The sequence below is a fragment of the Bombus affinis genome, chromosome 14 (assembly GCF_024516045.1).
Source record: "Bombus affinis isolate iyBomAffi1 chromosome 14, iyBomAffi1.2, whole genome shotgun sequence".
Classification (NCBI taxonomy): domain Eukaryota; kingdom Metazoa; phylum Arthropoda; class Insecta; order Hymenoptera; family Apidae; genus Bombus; species Bombus affinis.
The window spans coordinates 10,998,203-11,024,194 of NC_066357.1; the positions used below are offsets into that span (position 1 = coordinate 10,998,203).

Here is a 25,992-nt window from a genome sequence, read left to right on the forward strand (position 1 = left end):
TTTACGCTCCTTTCTCTGCTCGTATTTTTCAATTGCCCTGCTAACGAAACAGTCCCGACGATAGCGGCGGTTTCAATAGCGTCGCACAACAACCCGCACCGTGCATACCCATCTAGCGTACCATACCCTCGTTCCGCTATACTTGTGTTTGATTAAACCCTTCGACTGTCGACCGAGATACACCGCTATATACACGTACAATGACGTATAAAGCTTTCGTTCAATTACCCCAACCTCGACCGTTGGAACCTGATTGAACCGTTCGATACCTTGGTTCCGTTAATCGTACAACGCGGCTAATTAGACAACGTTCTCTCTACTTCGATCGCGATGTATATACAGACCTCTGCGGCATCGTTTCGTCGACTTCGACGAAAGAGCATCGTGATAATTTTCAATAAACGCGTTGCATGGATCGCTTCCTGACCAATTGCCATCTCCGCGATGCTAATGCGCTCCGGTTTAACTCGACTTTCTCAATTGTACAGACGATCCGCGAACTACGTATGCACGCTGGTGGTTTTAAATTCATCTTGAACGTCGAGTCGACCTGTTTCACCCGGTTAACCGGTTAACGGGTTAGATAGTCGCGGGTTGGATGGCCAGATCGAACGAAAAAGTTGTGCTCGCGCGAGCTAGCGGGCCGACGCGACGGCGTCGATTAATTAAAATAGCGTGAATACGATTTAGCGGCATAGCTGCGGCAACCGTGGGTAGATTTTCCACGGCGTGGCACCACCGACTCACTCGCCTCCCCATTCGTTCCTCTCCGTCGACACGACCCTCTTCCCCGTCGCCTGTGTATCCCGCTGGTACAGCCAGCGTCCCTTTACAGCCTGCTCTGTTCCCGACCCTCTATCATGCATCCCCTTCTCTCCCACCCTCACGACCCAGACTCGCGAGGCCATTCGGCGTGGTTTACGCGTCCGGCATTCAGATGACCGCATTCGCACGAGCCGAGGAATGTCCAACAATATCCGCATGGCTACGGTCACCGACGACGAGGCTGCAACGTGGAATTCGCTCGCTCATTTCGTTTTTTCCTCTTCTCCGTCATACGCCGGATCCGGCAACATGTTATTGCGTTCATACACCCCCTCCTTTCGCGTCACCGATCGTACGTTTCCAGTGTATACCAGCTACGTTTTCACCGGATAGCCACGTAAACCCGTTTCGCTACCGCTTTCGGTAATCACTCCCCTCCCTCGATCCTATCGATGAACTCGATCAAACTGTTTAGACTCGTAGCAAGTCTAGACTCGAGTCAAAAAATCCCAATTGGCAATTGTCAAATTCAGGCAGAAATTGATTTCTCCTTTACCATTTAGCAGCGATTCGCTTGCATCGAGTTTCGCTAATTCGCGATAACCATGGTAATGCGTCTGATGACTAAAATAATGCCCTTTCATCCGACAGGTTGTTACGACGACCAACGAAGCTAATAATTTATTCGCAGTTTTTGTAAACTTCCGAGTGTTGGTAAATCGATAAGAGGCGAAATAAACGAGGGGATCAATCGCTATGGTTATTCGTCGGATTTTCGATACAAGCAAGTAGTTGCTTCTTCCTTTGTTCGATAAAGGTATAGTATTTAAATTAAGGTAACGTACAACAACACGAAACGATAGCAACGCTTCCGGTGAAGCTGTTGCGCGAGAAAGAGGCATGGAACGCGGGCGATAGATCGCTTAGAATTCGAAAGTTACACGAACGAATTGCGTGGATCTCGTCAATCTGTGATACTACTGGCGGATATCGCACCCCGTCGGCCCTGTTTAATCCTTTTTCCGAATCTGTGGAGTTAAACCATGGAATACGTCGAATAGGGCGAGCGTGGAATTCGAAAGATAAGCAGGAGCATAACTTGCCGACGGACGACGTAACTCAGCCGACCGCCAAGCACGGATCGTTATACGTCCCCCGTTGCTCGTAACGCAACTATCTCGAAACTTGTTTTTCTCCCTTATTTTAATAGGTCCCGCCGCTTCTTCTTCGTTTTATCTCGCATTCGACGCGCTCCCCGGCGGCTAATTCGCCAACGAAGAAACTTCGGGGTCAGTAATTGATGCAAATGAAGTTGTTAGCCGCGTCCGATTATCGGTTTAAATTCTTTGTAAAATTTAGCAGCGGCAATCGCATCTGCTAACCGATGTGCAATTTACAGCATACTCGATCTCTGCATAATTCATGAGGCGTTAAAAGTGCAGGTAAATCGACGATAGACACGGGACAGCGCCTGACGAGTTTCCTTGCGGGGGACACGGTTGCGCGCTGCCACGCCATGGCCACCGGGAAAACGGGAAAATTCGTGTCTCCGCTTTAAAATTAATATCGCGGAATACATTGCAATTAAATGTTGGCGTAAATAACGCTCTGACGCACAAATTCAATTAAATGCAATGTAAATGTTCCGCCTACGGTATCCAATGCAGTACTGCTTGCTGTATATATTACCGAGTTGTTGAACGTTTGACCATAGTACGCGGTTGTTTCGATTTTAGGTACGTTGCAGGTGCGCCTTCATTATTTTCATTATTTTCATTATTACGAACACGCGTGCTAACCGCACCTTAAAAATTTACTGGCCGTACGATATTCGCTACAATATTCGGTAGAATATTCAAATTGTAAATCAAGCCCCGTGGCAAAATCGAATATTAATTCGAACGGATTCAATTACCGAAGGGAAATAAATGTTCCTAACTTTACGGTAGCTTTTGTTTCCAGGCACAAAAGAAATGCCTCGAACGTTAATTACAAAGAGTTTTTCATCTTCAGATCGATTCTGTATTATCCAGTTTCGTATCGCGGTTCCTTCGTTCAAGCGTATCGGGATGATTGCGGCTACTTCGATATTAATTAATGGAACTATTGTGTACGGAAACGGAGCAGGATCGCTGGCGCTTGTTTACCGTCATATTTCGATACGCTATCCGCAAAATATTCGATCCGGAAATCCTTTTCTTTCGCCTGATATTTAAATACCATGCGATCCTATTGCAGGCGAACGTGTACGATCTCGGTTAAGAAACGTTTTTCGTTCCGTGTTGACTTTACACGTTGCTACTGCCGTACTAGGTGATACGGATGACGCCTTCGGTATCTACAGAACAGTACTCGGTACTTCGGGGGCTGTTTGCGGAGTGACGTAATCTGCTCTGAATCCTGACTCGTAACACCCTACGAGTCACCACCCTTTGCTCCCTCTATCTATCCGCATTCCAGTCCAACTTCAATGGCAGGCATATCACTTCGCAACTGCGGCAAGATAAACCTCCAACCCTTGACCCCGCGACTCCGCTACCATCCACAGTTTACATTCGACTTCGCGCCGTTTCATTCCAGTTTATAAAACTAGCTCTCGTACGTCGATTCTCGATAACACGAGTCTCGCACGAGTTGCTATCGTTCTTAAGCTAACTGCATACATACACCTATGATACATACGTACAGCGTATTAGCACGAAACATTTGGACGATTCTGTCGCACCTCAATACGTTCGCAATTCACCAGATATGCCAGGAATCATTTCTTTCTATCGTTTGTCCCAACGATTCGTCCATCTGCTATTATATACGTACTATAGGAAAAATATTTGTATATCTGTTCGCATATACGCTGTAATAGATTTAAACCGAACAACCTCGTCGATCGGATTCGAGAGCATTCTCGCGAGACCGATCATACGGTTAATTCGATTCGGTATTAACGATTCGTTTGCCAGTATCCGTTGCAGTCTATTCGATGCAACTCGAAAGTCTACCTGACCGATATATCTGAGGACCGAGGGAAACCTCGAAATACATACATATATGTATGAAAATATATTCTGGCAATCCCTCAGGGGATAATCTGGCTTAGGGACGAGAGAGAGTAGGATACCCTCCCAGTGTGAGTGGTAGACCCTCGGCTAGCGAGGCAAGGGGTAGAAAAGGTATTACTGGCCGCGACCAGCCACCTCGGTTGTGGTGCCAGCAAGCCGCTGAACTCTGCCTAATGATTATTTGTCGCCGTGGTAAGTGCTACGCTTAAAACAACATTACCAGACCGCAAGACTCGGCAGACCGCTATCTTCCTCTAGCTTAAACGGTCTTATTTCACCCGTCTCTCTCTCTCTCTCTCTCTCTCTCTCTCTCTCTCTCTCTCTCTCTCTCTCTCTCTCTCTCTCTCTCCCACTAAAGTTCCACCAGTAACGCCGTTGCACGGCGTCAAGTCTAATACCCCGCTCCCGGGGTATAGTTTAAAACGATCCGAATCGTCTTACCTAAATTGCACAATCATGTCGTCCACTATTATTTAGCAATAGGATTTTACACCCAGCCACTTACGATTAGATGCCTTCGTCGTCGAATTCGGCGGCTCTCGAGAAAATTCGTCGTACCGTTGTTTTCCAATCTCGCGTCCGTTTCGCGTTATTAAACTGGACGCGTTTTCAACCAACTTATAGATCGGTAACATAAATCTGGAAAGTAGGACGAAGTGTATCTCTTGCCTCGCTGACTTAACGGCAGTGACCACGCCATAATCCCTTAATATTCCGGGGTTCGATACATTATGGGGTAGCTATTAACTCTGCGTTAACTCGGCGCAAACGGGATACCCGGTTTGCCGGTTGGCTGGATTATACAGGAGAAAAATGACCTTATTGGTTCGAGCTAGAACCAAGCCTGGGGTCTGTTACACCCTGCTATAGCAGCAGCAGCTGCATAACGCTGGGGCTCGGTTGGGCGAGTTGCAATAATACGATTCTCTCTTCCTCTCTCTTCCTATCTCCCTATCGTCGTATACCTTCTCTCTTTCTCTGTTAATGCTCCCAGCCGTAAACACCGAATAGAACCGAACGGAGTACGGTAAAGGTGGCTAACGTGTGGGTGTATACGCGATTACTACTTCCATGAAACTCTGTTATTGTATAATGCCGTGCACATGAATGCACCATGTCCACACACCGATTACTCTATGAACTTGTTTCCCGCGTTCAAAAATTCCGTCATTTACACCAGCTAAATGTCAACTCTGATTTATCGCGTATTCGTCGTCCGTATCTCTGACGCCCATTATGTAGAAAATCCAATCCTCGTTTTATCGTCTTTGTTTTATTTAATATCGCACTATGTTTCACCTTTGATTCTGCTCCCGCTAAAAGTTGATGCATCGACCTTGAAACTATCTATATCATAATAATACACATAGTAACGCCTTTGTTATATTGCTTTTCTCTCTCTCTCTCTCTCTCTCTCTCTCTCTCTCTCTCTCTCTCTCTCTCTCTCTCTCTCTCTCTCTCTCTCTTATTCGGCAGTTTTACGATTTATTCTCGAATTAACAACCGGTATCGTTATACTCGAACATAGTATTAGAAAAAAGCGCGAAATCTCCAATTATTAACGGTGGCGTTCGTTAAATAACTGCATGCAAGCTACTGTTAGTCACTTAATTAATTTAACAGACCAGCCTGTTGTATTTCGCAACGACGATCGCGACCATACATACGTAGCATCCAATAATCCGATCCTACATTTCTACACGAGCCCGTTGCTACAAGTCTGACCCAGCCGCTGTTGTTTGTTACAAAACACAATTCGAGTACCTATTGCAATCGCTATTTCACCTATTAAATAAAGTACGAGCGACGTCAGTTGGTGTTCATTAACGGCTGTGCTAACGATTCGATCGCAGTCCAATTGTTTATTTAGTTCTGACGTATATAATATGCAAGATCGATGTAAAAAGCTACGTGGCGAAGAACATGAGAGCTTAGTCGTGGATAAAAGAATCGAAAAATTCGATGTAACTATCTTAAAGATTCGAAAGGCTTAAATCGTTTAAAATTCAAGATGGAAATGCAGGTAATCATTAGGCGGAAAGAAAAAGCTACGTTATACGACAGCTGTTAATCGCCGAGTAGTGTCAAAAGAAACGAACGTTATTTGTAAACAACGCGAAGCGCAAAATAATAAATACGACATTCTTTCTCAGCGTTGTACAAACTTTCGAAAGAATTGCGATACAGCATCGCGGAAAAACTATGAACAACGTCGTAACGACGCGATGTTTGAACTTCTCTACGAAATATCGACACGGATAAATAGTAGCGTACGAATAAATTTTCCCAAGACAACGGCATACAAGCAATCGAGCCTGTCTTTCCCGTATTCTTCTTGCTTGAAAAATTATTGGATTTTACGCCGCATCGCATAGCGATTCGTCGAAACCACCGCGCCTCGCAGCCCAACTCCTCGACGATTCACAAATAAAGTCGTGCCTGGCCGACAAATGAAACCGTATAGATTTTCGTTATTGAGAGGCCTGCATCACCCAGTTGCACTGCAGCTCTGCTCGGGCAGCGGAGTTCTCGTTCAGTACCATTGCTGAGTGCACCCGGCTCTCACCCCACGCAATCTGCAATAACAACCCTCGCTCTGTACAACCTAGGGCTCTCGCTCTCGCTCTCTCTCTCTCCCCCCCCCTTTCTTTCTCTCTTGCTCATTCTCTTGCTTCCTCTCTTTTGGCCTGCCCTCCGTCTACCCGCTTCTTCCCCACCGCATACTCCGATCCTTCACTTTCCATAAAGGTACTGTTCACTCGGTTGTTTGCGTGTGTATGCGCGTGTATGGGTGTATTTGAGCGTGTATGTGCTAAACGCTATGCCAAACCCTCGGTGCACCAACTTCCCACCCTCTTTCTATTCTCCTCCAACTACCTGCAACTACGTCACCCCCAACACGGCCAATACCTATCGTCTGTAGTCTGTAGCGCGTATGTACTTTTCACCAGGTTTCCTAAAACAGCCACGTGATTTACAGTCGAGTACGGAGGATGCGCACTCGTTAGCCCTCTTTTCCGAAACGCGGCTCTGTGTGCTATCGGATCAAAGGAACGGTTTGATAATGCAACGCCAAACGCCTTCGTTAAGGTTAACGATGTTTCCCGCGTAAGCCAACTTTCGCGTAAATTATTTTCATTTCATTACCTTTACAATTTGGAGACCGATAACGAATTATTTTTTATCTCATCGAAAATTTCGTAAAGATAAAATCGTTCGAATCTGCGCGATCTTATCGTCAAATTAATACGTGCATACATGCCGTTTAATTTGTACGTTAAACGTGTCTGCGCACGACAGTCTCCGATTACTTATCCACGTTCTTCGAAGACGAATGACTCGCGTCAAACGAAATGTAAGTGGACACGTCGACAAACGATAACGGATATCAATCATTTTCTCTTGGCTTTCCAAAAGAGCAAGCATTGTAGGAAACACCGGCGTCCCATTCTCGTTTCGCAATCAATCGAGAAGAAAAAAAGGTAGAGAGCGGAATGGATACAGCTACGAATTGCTGAGCTGGTGATGTGGCGGGAGACGGTTTGCCTTTCCGGTTCAGGGGATTTCGTTCGGAGTGCTTGGGTCATTTCCAAAGCAAACCAAAACTGGGCGACTGAATGGGCATCGAATCGCGACCGCAGCTCCGAACCGCCGCAAACGCGAGCGTAACACAAACTCAACGAGAACGAGTGCTCCCTGCACCTCGTACGGTGGAAAGGGGAGAGCGGAGAGGTCCTTTTAGCAGTTCCGTGGTCAGGGCCATTTGACAGCTCGTACATAATGAATGGTTCACCGTACATTCCAATAACGAGGAGACTGTCGATCGAACAGCCATGGATGCACGATATTCGGCGAAAATAAACGAAACGCGTGAATTCTCCTACCTTTATACAGAGATACTAGAGACAAAGGAAACGCAAGTAACGCGAGCGTGAGTTCGAATCTTTGTTTAGAACGGCTGCGCTTTTGATATACAGTAAAAATTATAACGAACCACGTACAAATAATAGAGAGCAAACAGATTATCCCGTGGCATTGTTCCGAACATTTTTCATGTCACAACTGTCATAACTTTTATGGTCAGCCGCAAATGCTAATAGAGAAATCGTGTCGGGCGATATAACGTTTCGCGTGATAGCTTCTCTGGTAGAACTCAAAGCTGAATGTCATTCCACAGGTTATAACTAATAATGACGGTATCTCTCCTCCTTTTGCAAACCTAGCCCTGTTATAGCGATAACGGGTATAGCATTAATGGTTTGCAGAGTTGTGCAATCGCGCATGTTATTTCCCGGTACCCGCCACTTTATTGTCGCTATCGGATTAACCGTTTTAATTTAATCACCCGAGTGCTGATCGGCCGATAGCAAACACGGAAAAACAATTTCCCAGTAACCGGGGAACTATCTCGGGGGCACTTGTCGCATGGTGATCGCTTGATCGAAAATCGTATTTCGAACACTCGTCTCGATCTCTGCGCCTGTCTAGTTCTTTCGACCGTCCTAAATACTTTGAATCGTAACAACAAACAATTTTTTCACGCGTGTATATTAATAATAACCAAAGTGTAAGACGATTATCCTGTTGTCGGCGTGATGTAACGTACATATGTACTATGTATGTTTCATTCTACTCGTTTGAGAAAAGATAAAAACATCTCACGAAATTCGCCTTCGGACACGAACCATGATCTACCTACTTATCATCTCTGTTTTTAATCTTTGCCAACTCTAGAAATTCCTTTTCTCCGCTGGTAGACTTCTATAAGAGAGAATCGGTGTACGCGGAGCTTCCCACCTAGCGCTACGAATAACATTCTAAATCCTCTATGCAAATTGACAATTTCATACGACCTAGCAATTACGAGTGGATAAGATATGAAAATCGAAACCTATTGTTCGCGAGACCGTGTAACAGCGGAAAACTATTAACGCGTGAATGTAATTGTAACATCGTAGTGACAAAATTACACGGAGTATTACGCGCAGCAATCAGCCATACACGACGCACAATAGAAGGATATGCGGCTACCGATCGCCACAGTGGTGGGGGCACACAGATCACTGTACATTGTCATGCAAGCAATGCGACGTGTTATGTATTGTTATGTTATTGGCGCATAATTGATGTCGCATTAGCGTCGTGCGCACACCCCTGTAATGAACCGCGACGCATATCGCTCGGCATTCTGTATACAGCATGCGTTTAACTTGTACGTATCTTGTTCGTCGTAAGAAACAGTATCATTCCCCACCGCGAAGGAAATCATATGTTTCGTACTCCTTTGAATCTATCCAACTACGTTCACCTATTTGTCGCGACATATACGCACCTATATAGACACTTTTGCCCTGAAGTACGAGAATCGTCGAAAACGTAATTACTTACCGTTCTTAAATCTTTTATATTCGTATATCAGCATTTCAGTTTGTAAATCGCTTTTTGCTCTCTGGCGGAAGATTAAAATTGCGTCAACAAAAAGCGTAAGAATAGATTCGAATTACTTTACAATTAGATTATTACAATAATCGCTTTAAACGATTTTGTAACGCAAAGTAAAACATTCTAATATCCTACGTTGTGTGTCTTCCAAATTTTATAGCCTCGCATTAAATTAGATTATTAAGGATACATAGAAATTATAAATTTTACTTAGGGCGGAGTTAAACATTAAACGCGTTATAATATTCTCAAAAAGTAAGCTCAAAGTAAAACACACTATACATAAATATCCTTTCAGGGTGATTTAGAAAAATTGTATACGTACTATATTAAGAAAATGCTACGCTAATACCTGTATGTATTATAGCAACCCTCTAGATAACCGTAAACTGTTCTCTGGAGTAGAGACACGATTATTTTTAGAAAAAAATTTGATCAGAAAGAAAGAAAATGACTCTTAATACTTATTTTTATACATATTATGCTAATGGTGTTATATAGAGTGTAAAGATTGTTCAACGATTAGCATGAATATCAGATATACGGTGATTCACCGAAAATTTATCTGGATACGCATATAACTTTTGTAAAAAAAAAAAAAAAAAAAAAAAAGATGCGAACGATCAATGTCGAATCGGTATTTCGACGGCAATAAGCTGCAGCAATTATTTACGACGGAGTACTCGTTAGTTGGGTCCTCTATCGTGTCCCGTCCCACCTGCGCTCACATCCACGTCAAGCGCGACGCAAATCGGAATTTTTTCGTAAATTAGTAAAATAATGATTTCGAACGCTGTTATACTGTCCGTGAAACGAACCACCGCCCCTGCCGGTATTACATCCACGATATATTCGTGTCGGTACTCAGAAATCCTCGCCACTTTCAGGTTTACGACAAACTCGTCGCAATCGTTTGTCATGTGTGCGTCAAGGTTCACTGTGAGCAACCCTTTTTTACACGTACCAACATATGTTCTGTCATGGGAAATAAAGAGGGGCGTCGGAGAAAGCGGAAAAATAACGGTCAGCCAGAAGTTGGTGCGATTAAAATAATGCCACAAAATAAATGCGTACGATTCATTCGACAGACACTGTTCGACGTTTTAGGAAGAACTGCTAATGAACCGAATACGAATTCGCATGCATCTGCGAATCCATTCGAACCGGGTTTTATCTCGTATGTGGTCTAAATATCGGTTCAAACTTAAACAAATCTAGAAGGTTGCGGTATTTTCATGTTCATGAGGGATACTATTTGGACTAGCGCGAACTCCATTTATACGTATAAAATTAGCGAAGTGACAAAGAAGTAGAAGTAAAAGTAGAAGAAGAAGGAGAAGGAGGGAGGGGAAAAGAGAACGATTAAAAATTGAACAGGCTAGAGTCAAGACTCTAAAGGATGAACAAAGTTGCTTCGTGTAATCGGTAAATATTTTAATAACGAATCAATAATATTTCGTAGGTGGCAGAAAACAGGTCTCGATGGACTCGAAGGATAATAGAGGTCAGCTTAGAAGTCTGTACCACGGTCGACAAATCAGGTAGTTTAATGCAGGCGAAAATGCAGGTTGGACCATCGGGAGGGAGTTAGAGGTTTACAGGTCTCGAGGGTGAGTTTATCGCCGAGTTAAGTAATACGAATGTGTCTGTGCCTGCGACTGTTGGTGGGTGCCTAGGCCAGAGTTATCTATAGAGGACAGCTTTAACGTACTACGATCCTCGCATCCATTCATTTGAATAAATATTCATTTCCCTACTGCACTTTTCTCCAGCTCTTCATATCCAACTCCAACAGTTTGAAGCGTTTAAGTTAAGGTCTCGTAACGGATGGAATCGGTACAATTTCCTCGTTTGCTCGCGGACAACTAACTTAAGTATATTTTTTCGGTCCGTTCTCGGTTTTCAACGGGGACTGATTCCAATTCCATGGATCCTCCGTCCTCTATCGTCTTTACAACTGCTCTAAAATACGCGCAGTTAACGATTCCGTAAGGGTCTTAAGGGAAACTTTCTGTTCTCGACGCGGCGTTGTTAAACTCTTTACGACGCCCATTCGTCGCTACAATGGCGCTGCTGGGTACTATATAGGCCGTTCGAACGAACGAACAGTCCCGAGGTCTCAGGAAGAGCCATTTATCTACAGCTGTCGACCGTTACTCAAGAGAATTTCACAAACTTTGCGAAGATACGTGATTATGTTAATGATTCTTTCAAATTCGAACGCGTCCTGAACCCCGTCTGAATAAACTGTGAAAAAAGTCCAAGTCAAGATAGACGCACTATGATCTTTGGACAGGTTTTACACGTTAACTGAATTATAGATTATCAAAAATTGTTTGTTCTCTTATATACTAAGTAAACAAAATTTCTATTTCGTTGGAAATGAATTCTTTTGGAGTAAAGGCTCCTGTGGTAGTGCACAAATTCATATCTCAGAAACTTGGAAACAAAGACCAGTTTTCCAATCGAGTTTCATTATGCGAGGTATGCCGTAATGTTCGGCAATTTTTAGCATGCAGCCCCATTATCTTACAGAAATCGCCAGATTTTTACGGTAAAAAACGTTCGAGCGATTTATAGCTATTCGATTGAAACATTTGATATATTCGGCATCGTAATATATCCGTGGGACGTTTTATCCGCGTTATCCGCGCTATAGAAACACGTCATAGATGCAACGTTGGATAAAAACGAACTCGAAAACGTTAAAACTGAAACGATTCTATGAAACAATGGTTCGTGTGATTGCTAGGATGCAGTTAAGGATAATAGCTTGAATGAATCGGACGAGCCTTAACTCTGGTGCAAGGGGTTTGGAACAAATTTCGGGCTGCGAATGCACGAGAGAAAGTTCGTTCGCGAACATAGGCACCAGAGCAGCGGTAGAATACGCGGTGGGAGAGACGAACAGATTACCAGGGATCATTAATAACGCGGAGCACCATTATTCCGGCAACTTTTATCTGCTTGGACGAGCTCTAATGAATATAACGACGTACTCTTTTCTATCCCGATCGACTTAGTTATGCGGATATCCGAGAGGTGCTCGCGTCGTTGACATTTCTGCAACGCCTAGCCTTATAAATCACAGATATATCACAGTCTGAAACCGTGTTGTTACACATCGATACGGTTTTCGTATCGTATCGGTCTTTGTAGAAAAGTTTGTTGAAAATACACCTTGAAAAATTATACGAATAAATTAAATTTGTACGGTTACATCCCTTTGGAATCTATAAACTATTTTGGGAGATTTCCCATAAATAATTTAAGAGTACGACAACAAAGCAAACAAGAAGAGCGTAAAACTGGTAGGTATTTTTATTACCCGAGTTCGTGCGAATTATAGGAAAACTAACAAAATTGCCTGACAAATAATAGATCTATGCATTACAGGGTCATTACAATCGGATCAATGAGCGTCAGTTGTGCGCTAGAATCATTTGGAACAAGCTATTGGGTTTATTCGGTGCTAGTCATTACCACGATATGATAATCGAACGATACATCTACCTTGCACCGATAGGTTCTTCTAATTGCAACGGATATTAACGGATATTGATCGCCTGCCGAAATGACTGCCATATCTGTACATCCCAATTAGTGAAATTGATGAAAAACCCGGATCAAACGTACGTAACCACAAAAATCCGCCAATTCCAATTTAGAGCGTGACACGGAATTTTAACGTGATTAAAATTTTTCGCAACCCTTGCCGCGACAACGACTGTATTCTAGTCGGTGTTTAATTCATTGTCGCGTTACACAGTTGTTCTAGCAGCCGTTCAGCGCTCTCTCTTCTTCTAAGAAATACTTAAACTTTGTCGCGACTATTGAAGATCTTCTCGATAAAATGTGCCTATATATACATATATTAATATTTGACTTTTTGGTACAATCCGATCAAAAGATCGATACTTTTATTATATTTTTAACGTTATGATCGAAGAATTTTTCTCCACTGTCATTTTTTTTTATTTCTTGTTACAACTGCAATCAAATATCCTGCCAAATCGAAACTGAAACAAGGAGTACACCTGCGTCAATCGAGTTCCACGTTTATCTTTAATAAATAGCTGACGCTTCGTAAAATCTACGTAAACTTTTGCAACGTGGTTAGAAACACAAATTCCAATCGTTCCAAGATCTCAACATTGAACAGATAAACTCGTTTAATTTTGATGTTTCCGTACCAGCAATATTCATCCATCTTCCAATCGTTACATTTTTATTTATAGATACCAATTAATATCGACCATCGTTTTATCGATATCTACTAACAGTACACGACTATTGGAGATAAGATCAGAGGCGAAGTTTAGATTAGGTATAGAGCTTCATTGGGAGAATATTTTTAAAATAATTTGCAAGTATCGGAATGCACGGCAGTACAAGTACATACGAGTAAATTGAGAACGTGAATATGAAACACGGTATTGAAACACGGCCCAATGAAAGTAATAATAAATTTGAATTGCACAAAACTATGGTGGATATCCGGATTAAGATCGTCGGTAATCTAAATGGTAGAAATGGAACTTTGTAAGTGGGTGGAAAGGGGCAACGAATGAATAGAGGTTAAAGATGGATCAATGAGGGCAAAGGAATAGCACGATTGCTCGTGGAAGAAAGGACAGGGGACTAATTGAAATCCCACAACGACGCCTTCGGGTCAGCAATTCGATTCTCGCGGTGCATGAAACTTTAGAAGCTATATCATGGTTAACGTATAGATCTCTCTTAGCTTCGCGTATGTGCTAACAGATCGAAACTTGGTTCGTGCAAACACCATGAAACGACTACGATTTAGAATCATCGATATCGTTAGTTTATTTGTAACTCGAACGATCTAACTGTTATACGAATTTACCGCAGAAAAAGAAAGACGATGATGCGATATAAGAGTAAATAAAACATTCTGATAAACATTCCATAATGTTAGATAGTAGAAGAAGTATCCGTGTATGGATTCCAGATGCTGTCAGGCTGATTGTCATGCCTGATTGTTATAACTATCGAAGGATGTTTATTAGGTAATCCGAGAATTCTGTTTATCGTTCGGAGATCTATTCCTATAGGAATTAAATTTGAGCACCACGAGCAACGAGAAAAGTATCTAATAACGCAACCGAGAAGCTTGAATTTAGAACATTTGGGAATAAGATTTCAAAATTTTAATTCTACCAAATTCCTAGCAACGACGAAGTAATAATTATTTTTATAGATATTTTAAACAGCAGCGCGATAATTCTGTTCGTTTGGAAGGTAACGAGCAAGTATTCGATTGGGTAACACGTTTCGATCAGGAAAAACGATCGTTCCGCTATCGATGTAAATGAAACGCATCGATTTCCTTTTCCTCGCGAAATATGTAGGTGGAAAACGCATTCCGAAGATCCCGTTGGAAGATAGATTTAATAGGAGCGAAAATAAGGTTATTTACTCCGGTGCGACGTGAAATCCAAGAGCAACGTGTGCAAGCTCCAACTTCTTACACACGGCCAAACACGGTGAAGAATTATCACCGTACCGAGAAGAGCGAACGCCCAGTCAACAAACAGAAAAACAGAGGCAGGCCGATGAAATACGACGAGGCGTCTGATACGCGGCGAAAAAGCGCGTATACGTCGAAAAATTCGTTTCACCACGAGGCAACGACCAATCAGCAAGTTAACCACGATGGTACGAGCGCAGGAATAGTGGAAGCCATTCGTCTTGTCGTCGCCACAGGCATTATCATATTTCCCAGGCAGCGTCAGAGCCGGTGGAGTCACCCTGAACCGTGCGCTGCTTGCCTCGGTTCCTCTTACTCCTTTACGCACGAGTAGCGCCGTCTAAGTGGATAAATCTCTTCCGAACCAATTTCGTAAAGTTTCATTTGCATCGAAGGTAGATCGGCAGAATTTGATTTCGTGGCTTCGTAAACAACTCTTAGGTCCCTGTAACTCCTTAGATGGTTCGCCGCTCGGTAAACTCGTTAAGAGTTGCCAGAGTGGATTTTCCTCGAGATTATAGTCGTGTATGAAGCCAACATACACGCCAATCGTATTTGTTCACTTTTCAGTGAAACTGAAAATCGGTTTACACGGCCGTTCACGTCGTACACGGAGATCGAAATACGCGGCTGGTTCGACGTACCAAGCACCGGGATAATTCGCGACACCTTCGTCACCAGTACGAATAAGTTATCGTGTTCTTAAAGTAAACAAGACGGCGCACCCTGACAAAGCATGTAGCGCGATAGAGGCAGTATAAAGTATAATATAAAAGGCAATTTGAAATGTTCCGGAATGGAAATCTGCTTAGCAACGGGATTTGCCCGGAGAAAAATATAAATTGGCTTTAAAATGGGATACCGTTGCCGGTTGTCTTACACTTGGGAGCCAGATAAACGGAAAGGAAAAGGGAGACGAAAGAACGGACGAGGAGAGAAACTCATCGGTGGTCTCGCAATTCCGCTCACGAAGGGACCTTGGTAGAACGAAACTGAATCCCTCTATTTACGCTCGCAACTTTTATCACCATGGATAGACTGTTCTACCCTCGGGCTTTCTCGCAAGGCCAACCGGGTAATAATCATAATTCGCTGGCTATTGTTTCACAGATAATTAAGTTCTTGCCCCGCGTGCGAAGCGTGCCGGCTAGGCTCGGCTCGGCGTGGCGCGGCCCAGCGTAACGCGACGTAGCGTCTCTGCCAACTGCAGGAAAAACCATTTGCCGTCCTTATTTGGATAGAACGCAACTCCAGCTGCAAACAGCGAGGCATTAGGAATTTCTTGCGAACACGATTCTAGTTTCCGAAATTGTAGTGCTGTAGTCGCCTATTTAATCGCGTATCAGTCCTCTTCCGTTTTCTTATCGATACGATATTGTACGTTAATCGCTTTCTTAAATATCACTTTGAATCAACTAATTATTATTCTAGTTGGAATCGATCGATTTTTTATACAAGTTTTCTATATATCGTACAAGTCGGCACTTCGGAAACAAATTTTCAACAAAACTGTTCCTTGCCGATTTCTTTTGCGCACGTCGCGTCGAAGATGGTTCGAGAATTTTCGAGGAAAAATAGGGAGTCGTTGCACCGGCACTATTCCGCAAACGACTGAATTTTCATCGAATCGATTGACGTATTCATATACTATAACATATAATTCCTAACATCGTCTAAAGCGTAAACGATATTAATTTATTTTGCAATATCGAAAATAACGCAGAAAGCCGATGTGGTGCGAATAGGATAAAGGATAACACTGGAAGATTCGATAATGCTTGCAGCTGCAACAACGGTAACAGAATGCTCGGCTTTGTCGGCGTACAGCGAGCAGTGTACCAGCGAGGCTGGCCGTCCGCCACACGTACGCTCCTCCGTCACGCCCTCCCTCTCCCGCACCGGATAAATTACGCTAGATATCTGCATACAAAACGGTCCGGGAAAATTAAAAACACAAACAGCGAACAGAGGCCACGGCAACTCCCTGTTACCTCTTCTACCTACCCTCTTGCTCTTTCTTCGCGATTGTATACACCGGCCGCTGTTTTCCCTAGAGCGATAGCGACGCTATCGCATTATAGCGCCAAGCCACCAATCTTGTAAATTGCCTTCCGCTGAGAGTAGAAATCATAAGTTTTCCGGTAATCAAATGATTCATTGCAACCGACTACCGAAAGAGATCGCGCCAACTTATGACGCGCCTCTTATGACGAGACGGTTCTCCGCCGTAAAATCATATCTCGTTCTCTATCCTTTCCTTCGTCGGCTATTTACGCGCGAAGAAACAGCGAAAGGGGATACGCGTGCGCTCTCGGTTGCTCGCGTTCACCACCACAACCTCCGTAATTCCGGCCGTCGAACGGTGCATGTAAGAAACGCGGTCTTTTGATTTATCGGCCACAAATCATGCCGGCCAAAGAAAACGCTTGATTTTTATTGGCCACAGTTACTTCTAATACATCATCCGGAGGCCGGCACCCTGGTGAAGCGAGTTGCCTCCTCGGGCCATTGCTTCCTGCACATCGGTGAATTCAATTCCGGATTCTCGAGACTCGCGATAATTTTGCCCTTTCATGAAAATTGATACGAGGACGTATGTAATTCCCCAAAGTGCGGAAAAATCTCGTTCACAACGCGTCGCCGTACGGCTAGAAGTAGCGAGGCCAATCGATTTTAAAGGTAGATCGAGAAAGTTATTGGAGAAATGATTAATCGACGCCAGTAACTACATTAACGATATCGCTGGCAATCGCATTAATTATTCCAAGTGCTCGTTCGCCGCAGCTATATCCTCACTGATGGCGATAGATTATTCGGTTCGCGTATGATTGCCACGCCACATCGAAGATATTGTTAAACGATTTTAGAAGCTAAAACGCATCTTCTCATTCCATCGCGGTTATATGGGAATCATGGTATCCGCGTAACTATCGTTCTAATTGGATGCATACCGCATTTAGTGGATCGTATATGCATTAACGCGATACATAGCAATACACGATAGATTAATATCCCCTTGTTGTACGCTCAAACTAATTAAAGTCATTATTTATCTATTACATATATGTTTTCTCACGACTATCGATTTTTCCTTCCTTGCACATATCTATTAATACCAAGGTATTAATCCGCGATGCTTCGAAATAACGGACTCGATTTAAAGTCAGACAGCTTAGAAGAGACTCGCGAATACGATACCAACGCGTCTACCTATTCGTGTACGACCGAATAGTACAAGCGTCTACTACTTGCGGACTTTCGCATCTGCAGATCGGCATATATGCGTAGCTGTACGTACGTAAATACGGTATACATACATATATGTACACGTAGAAAGCAATGTACCCACCTCGAACAAGCAACGTAACGACAACCTAGCAACTTTCGATCAAATCGACCCTCGTTTCCTTCGAGTTACCAGTAACTTTTTCCTTTAACATTTTTCGCGAGCTTATCACTTGACGTAACGTTGTTTACCGCACGCTTAGAGCGTAACAGTCGCGTGAGCAGCAAACTTTCGCCGGGAAATAGATATTAACAGCGTCTTTTACCACATATTATTTAAGATTAACGGGTAACGCCGTAAACTGAATGTAGATATCGTACCGTTCCACCTCCCGTTGCAAACTTTTCTATATAAATGCAGCCAGCAACATATATAATAAAGCTGTCCAACCTGGCAACGCGAGATTATCGTCGAGACAACACATCGCGACACAGAATTGCACGCGACGTAATGTGTCTTCGACGTTTCGTAGTATCGTCGTCACAATGTGTCCTTTATATCAATTTCATTTCCTTAAAAGTATTTTTATTGGTAGGGTAGTCTGCACCGGCAGCCTCGCGAGTCGTTCGTAAAACCGTATACGACCTTCATCGGGGACAATGGACTTTGATATTGGAGCTGGCGCCATGTCCATCAACCACGTTTTGACTTGGACAAATCTCTTATAGAAATACCTATATCCAGTGATACGGAGAAACGCGATATTTCCATCTTGTTTATTCCCCACTTACTTTCTATTATTTTATTCTACCGTACTCTACTATATCGTTTTTATATCACAAAGATACGGCAAAGACTTTTATACTCCTCTACATTTTTAGATATATGTGCATCCTTGCGGAAAATTATATAAACAGAGTCTGTTACTTTATGTTCAATTGTATACTACCGCTATCTCGATTCATTTTCGTTCGTCGATTACATTAACGATAAAAAAAATATCTCCATCTTCTCATCTTTCGTTATTACCACTGGTTTATTATTTGCGACGACGATAATTCTTCGATTATATAAATGCGATTTAACTGATTAATTCGATGAAACTGAACGCATCGTATAACCGATAGGAAATGATCATACGCGACCCAGCTCCTATGTTAGACAATGAGTTGATGTTTCTGAATCGTAGCGCGCACTTCCGCTTGTAAATGCTACAGCAGAATCCGGCGAACTCGATAATTCTCTAGGCAACACGGACAATCAAATCCTGGGAACACGATCGCTAACACGTGTGAGTATATTAGTGTCGCGCCCTTCTATCCAGAATACATGTGGTGTGTATCTGCATACCTACCTCACCAATTACCATTCCCAGTCTATACAGGAGTACCGACCATTTCACGCAGCTCCGAATCATATAGGGACATAACTGCGGATCGCCTCATTAAATTATACAAGATGATTGTCTTGCTTAACCAAGAATCGACAAATTGATACCAAGCCCTACATTATAACCCTCACATTTCGCAAATGCAAGACAATATTTTCTCGCAGAACGGTTAACGCGCGAATGGAAACGTTGCGTGATTCTCGTTACTGTATCGCACACTGGTACGGGCACAAACTCTTAACTATCGATGATTTAGTTTTCACCAACTTATACACAATACATCGGCAATTCGTAATAGAATGTCCAGTACACCGAAAAGAATGAATAATAAACCGTTTGAAACATCGAAATATCGAAATATACGATGCGTATGATGTGGTTGGAAATGGTGAATTGCAACGAACTTTTCCGGTGGATAGATCATACAAATTATAAAACGTTAGCGTTCCAAAGTTAAAGCGACATTTTTTGGTGCACGGCACAAGAGCTCTTTGAAAAATAATTGAAATATAGCGTATAATCAAGGTTCCTTTGAGTCCTTTGTCGTGTAGAAAGGCCAGCAGAGTTCCGTTCAACTTCATGGTGCTGGTACGGGGTATCGGAAATCGACGCATCGATCTTGAAGGGTGAAGAAACTGGACGAGGAAATTGTGGGTCAACGGTTGGGGTTATTCTCGACGCGTCAGCGCTTTGACTTTGCTAATGACGTCATTTACCTGTCTCAGTCCGCGTTATGTCACAAAGAATACAAAAAAAGTCAGCGACCAGCGATAAGTTTTATGATTTCCTAAAAAAAAAAAGACTAGATAAATGAATCGTGATTTTTCAAGCACGACTATCAAAACGAATAAAGATTCCCGCAACTGTGCGTAATTACACCTACTAAAACAAGACGACAAACTGAAAATTAAAATCTGTAGGAAATAAAACGCGTGCGCGCGCCTGTACATGCACGTATGAGTATGTGGATAATGTAAACGTATTCAGCTTAAAGGCATTTAAATTTTGAAGCAGGATTTTCGCGGACATTATTTACCAAACGCAGACGCACTACGCATACAAACATATGTAAATTAATTTACGTATAATTAACTTTAAAATTAAAAGTCTGATTACCAGGTGCGTATATCCACGAACGAGAACACTTAATTTTACCTCGTATCATTTGCACGTTCATTCCCATCCCTTTACACCGAAACATTACCATTCTAACAATATGCTTTCCTAAAATTACATCAGAAATTTTCATAAAGTACATCAGCATGGTATTCAGCGAGTACCGGTGGACACATTTTCCTTTACGAAGAAACAAAACGAGTAAGATAATTTTCTTAAAAACCACAACTTCGTTAAAAAAAGAAAAGAAAGAAAGGAAAAGATAGAGACCGATCCGATGGTCATTTGTTACCGTTTCCTAAAAACCAATTTCTTGAAACCTAAGATAAATAAACAAACCGTAATGAAACTTATTATTAGTAGTTAGAATTTATAGAGAAACAATTTCGAGTGAACATACGAAAACCGATTCTACCGTCGCGTCGCGTTACGTCGAATGAAACAAGACCAAATCTGTTGGAATTGACTATACAGAGCTACGCAGACTAAAATATAAAATATTATCGTATAACAAATTGTCCCAAGATCACGATACGTTATAGTCGCTGCGCAACAAACAACGAAACATTAACACAGAACGATTTAAGATCTAATCACGATAGACTGGTCGTTACCGATTCTAAACGAAGTTCAGAGTTCATAGGAGAGAAGATACCGGAAGAAGGGAAGACTAGCGAATCGTAGAAGGTGAAATTATGTTTTGGTGATTGCCGTTTACTTGGTACGGGCGGCCTCTATACTCTGCCAGTTCATATCATAGCCAGAGAGAGAGCGAGAGAGAGAGAGTAGAAGGTACAGGCTGGAGGTTCCGCACACAGAGTTCGTAGGACCATAGTCCCAGCTTCGGCTATAGCTTCCCTCTGCAGTTCGCCGGCTATTTCCCATTTGGCAGGCGAGCCAGACCCAGCACTTTTGGTGCCAACCGATAATTGGACGAATCGCAGTCATTCGCTTCGCGCGAACTCCTCTCCTCTCTTTCTCCCTCCCTTTCGTCCTTCTTACTTTCTCTTACTCTTGCACGCTGTATCTTCGCCATCGTCCATTCCTCTCTTTTTCTCCTTCTCCTTCCCCCCGTTCCTTCCTCGGCGTTTCACTTGAACGCCATTTCTCTCACCGTTTATGCACATCGTGTTCTCTCGACTCTTCGTCTTGCTCTCCGCGTTGACCATTCTATTCTCCGTCAACGTCTTCCGAAATGATCATTTCAGTGAAACTGAAACCCTGAACAAACATCCACGGTGGGAGTTCGGCTCTCATGAGAGAGTAACGTCAACGAATAACCTCCGACAATCGTGAGAAAGGATCGATATATACTAGGTATAAAAAAATACGTATCCTATAGATATGTGCACCACGTTACGATTCTTGACACTGCATCCTAATATCACTGCTGGAAAGCGTTGAGAATAACGGATTACGGCACATATGGAAAGTGGAAGTATTTAATCTTGGTCGGTTAGATCGTTCGCGTGTTAAAAAGGAACCGAGAGCTTATGTCGAAAACCTAACTTTAAGAAGCTTAAATACGCTCGTGCTAAAATTCAGGATTTCTATCGCAAACGATCATAAGACTGTAAGAACACGAAAAAAAAAGGGAATTGTAGCAGCACCCGACAGCAAAGAACTTTCCAATGGTTTCGTCGGTACATAATATACCACCGTTGACAGAATGTTTACGAAAGACCGACGAAACATAAGGAAGACCGCGACGAAGCGTAATTGCCGACAGGCCTAACGAGCCATCGATATCTCTACGGTTCTTCCGCCGAATACTCGGGAGAAAGCGTACGTAACCAGTGTGGTCGCGGACGCCTAACGAACGCGCGCGTAGTGGAAATATCGAGTAGGGGCAAAAAGAAACGGAAAAGGATATTAAGAGATCGGTGGTGACCGAGAAGTGTGATTGAGCAGTTGAAATCGAGAGTCGTGATTGAGCAGTCGTAAGCAAGAGTCGTGAGAATAAATTGCCGTTCGCGCAAGTCGCGAGTCGAGGCTTGTAACGAAGCCGTTAAGCAACTTAATAAACATATTATTAAACAAAACGCCGAGTATTTCTTTGGCACCTTACACGTCCTATTACACCACAGAATAAAGAAACGTGGCGATTGTTCCGTGTCGTTTATAAAATTATTAAAAAATTATTTTACCGACGTTTCTATCTACCAACACTAACATTTTTACACTAAAATATCTCAAGGAAACAGAGTAAATGAAATTCTGGTATAGTATAAAGTAAACACGGTACAGTTGTAACTTGAAAGCGTGATAATTATATGTACTTACAATTAGAAGGGTAGAATTTTTAAACGGAAAAGAGAAGAAAGAGATTCGTTGATTTCTCGAAATATGCTCTTTAGCAAGTTCGGGTACACCGAGGCTAAAACCTTGGATTTGCATTAGAGGCAATCACAAATTCACAGAGCATTAACTCCACGTTCAGAGGCGATAGAATATAGGCGTAGGTGATGCAAAGAGCGCGAATTGGCGAAGGGATAACGGGGTAAGGGCAGGAATAGGGGTATGGGAAGTATGCACTAACTGTAGGATCCATGCTATTTGCGCAAAGTGGCCTAACCTCTCACCGTCTTCAATTCCTCCCTCTTCTCCGATTCGACATAACCGGCTACGTTTAGGCAGTCTAGGGGCGGGGGAGGGGGAGGGGGAGGGGGAGGGGGGAGGGGTTAATACATTGTTTGCTCTTCGTTCGCTAAACTAAACCGCATTCGGAATTAATTGCACGTTAGGAGGCCACGGGATAATTAAAGCCGCCTCGATTACCCTCGCCCACCACCTCTTGTTTCCGATGCGTTACTACCGGACGTCTTTGCCAGAATTAACTATCGTAATAAAACATTGTTATTACACCATAATGAAAGGTTATCGATTAAAGACACGTGAATGTACTTTTACGTAGTCTCGAAATCCTTGATCGCATAGCAATAAAATTCTTTCGATGAAATACAAATACTATGGACTACAAATGGAGCAGATAGAGTACGGGAAAAACGTTCGTTAGAAATATACCGTTAGCGAAAAATAAGACAGAAGATAATCGAAGCGATCAAAGAAAATCAATGAATTGTGTCTATAAGAGGATTAAAAAGCGATCGAAAATCTCGAAGATCAATGATCAAGTACACAGACATAACGATCATGCGTCATGGTCTTCCAAAAATACACGAAGAGAGCAAATAAACGCCAATCGCAATCGTCTCCCTTAATAATTTATAGGTTTTTTCGGCGTGAAAAACCGTCCACACGAGGGACCGCCAAGGAACCATTGTTTCCTAGCGTTCGACCAGCTTGATCGTGTTAATGAAAAATGGGAAAGAAGTAAAGTCAAGCCAATGGTTCTACATCGAAGGGTGCCGGCAACATTGGCTTCACCGAAGAATGGCGGTGTATAGCGGGAATTGAACGTGATCCAAAAGCGCTTATAAATGAATAACATCCATAAAGGATAAGATATCGAAGGATTATACCCATTATCATATATCTGCGAGGGAATGCTTTTTTTCTCTGCGTGTCACCGATATCCATATTTCTTTACAACTATGAGGGTTATCGATTATAAATATGTTTCAAATGTCAATGGTTTCATCGTGTAAGTGCGCTGAATGTAACCTCAAAGCAGTGACACATATGTGTACATATGTAGGTATAGTTAGTTGCCTGGTAAATAAATGAAAACACGTGCAAAAAGAAAGATAAACTAAGAACTTAAATGTAAAAATTGTGTCAATTCATGATACGAGCTTTTTTGCAAAATGCATTTTATATGTAAAATATCTCTATTTAGATTCTACTTCTTTAATTATGTTCATAGAAATATGAATTCGTATAGATATTCGCAGTTTATTCATTTTGTATAAGATATTAATACCAAAAACCGTGGAACATCTTGTATGTTGTAACATCTTTACTGTTTGCAACGTTATTTTCGCGTTATTATTGGACAAGAATTACGAAAAGAAACGCGTGTATTTAACTCCGCTATAAACTTCATTAAATAACTCAAAGTATGTAAAAATTTAGTTTAAACATTTTCTAAAATGAAAAATTACGCAATTAAATAAGTTTTAAATAATTAAAAGACATTTTACCACATATAAGAATATACGCACGTATGTATGTACTAACAATGGTGCATGCTTATTCGTCTGTGCGTGAAATAGTTCTTCGATCCATCTTTATGAGGAGAATATCAATAATATCGGCATTTGGTGAATGAATGAATCATCTCGTCTCAGCGTTTCAAATTCGATAGACTCAGCCATTGAGCATTCTCATCGCAAACGACATATATACGCATTAACTAAACACAAGCCATGCAAACATCGATCAAGTACAGGATCTCGCTTGTGATACGAGATACAACCGAGATCGTGTGAGTCTTCGTGTTTCGCGTTTTGAAATACCGATGTCGAAGAAGAGAACGAAATAATTGAATGACCGGAGGAACAAAAATGCGTTCGACTCACGATTAGATGCGTTGTCGTCGATATTGTTACGATCCATGGGAAGTTATCGATCAAACAGGAATCGTCAAATTTCATGGAAAAAGGTTGAAAGAAATCTGTAACAAAGCATAAAATATAATTTTTTCCTAAAGACGTAGAGTGTCAATTATTTGGAAAGTTTGAAATAATGAAAGATTGATCTCTATTAAGTATAAGATTTCAATTAACGATAACATTCAATTCGAGAGAATAAAATGTTTAAACTCGTCGAATTTTCGATCAGATTCTGTGTTTTAATTGTTAATAATTAATGTAAAATTCATGGAATATGATTAAGTGAAGTACAAAATTTGAATTCTGTCTATAACCTCAATCTAATTCTTGTCCTTTTATCCAATCACCGTGCTATAAGGTGGCCGACAACTAAACTAACGCGTGCACTGCCACGAATACACAATTAGAGGCAGAATTCACTGTAGTGGTACCGTTGGACAATCTTTTACAGATATGTATCTTGGAAATTAAGCCGAATGGCGACTACGTGTATAGGAAACGTATAAGTACGTTTGCCTTTATTAAAATAAATCAAATGTTACCAAATCTCCATGAAAAGCTTTCAGATTCGTCGTCAATCATCGTGTCGTTCTTCTGGGTTTCGCGGCGTCACTCTAGCGCTCTTATCTCGCGATCAAACAATAACCTGCACAAAAGAGGACGAAAATATTGAAATAGATGTATAATAAGAACAAAAATGAAACAACGAAAAAAGTCAAACTGCGTCTTAAAAGTTCATTCATTATACAAGAACTGTCGAAAGATACAGGTAAGAGTGTCAGTCAGGTGATCCACAAAACGAAAAAGCATCGAATGTCAGACCTTATCATCTTGTACTTACAATTAGTCAATGATATGCAGAACATCTTGTATGTACTTTCATAAATGTATAATATTGTAATATACTGTATATTGTTACTGTAAATAAAACAATTCCAATTAATTTCTTACGATTTGTTTTACACAAATACAACAGTGTACATATT

At 42.0% G+C, this 25,992-nt stretch overlaps 1 protein-coding gene across 2 annotated transcripts in view; it reads right to left on the reverse strand.

The window, feature by feature from the left end:
* LOC126924020 (CUGBP Elav-like family member 4) overlaps positions 1-25,025 on the reverse strand; it is a 606,431-nt gene extending 581,406 nt beyond the window's left edge. For both annotated transcript variants that reach the window (XM_050738070.1, XM_050738063.1), the window contains exon 1: positions 24,974-25,025. In XM_050738070.1, coding sequence (XP_050594027.1) covers positions 24,974-25,010 — 37 coding nt within the window. In that variant the 5' untranslated portion in view covers positions 25,011-25,025. The remainder of the gene's footprint in view (positions 1-24,973) is intronic.
* Positions 25,026-25,992: the final 967 nt, after the last annotated feature.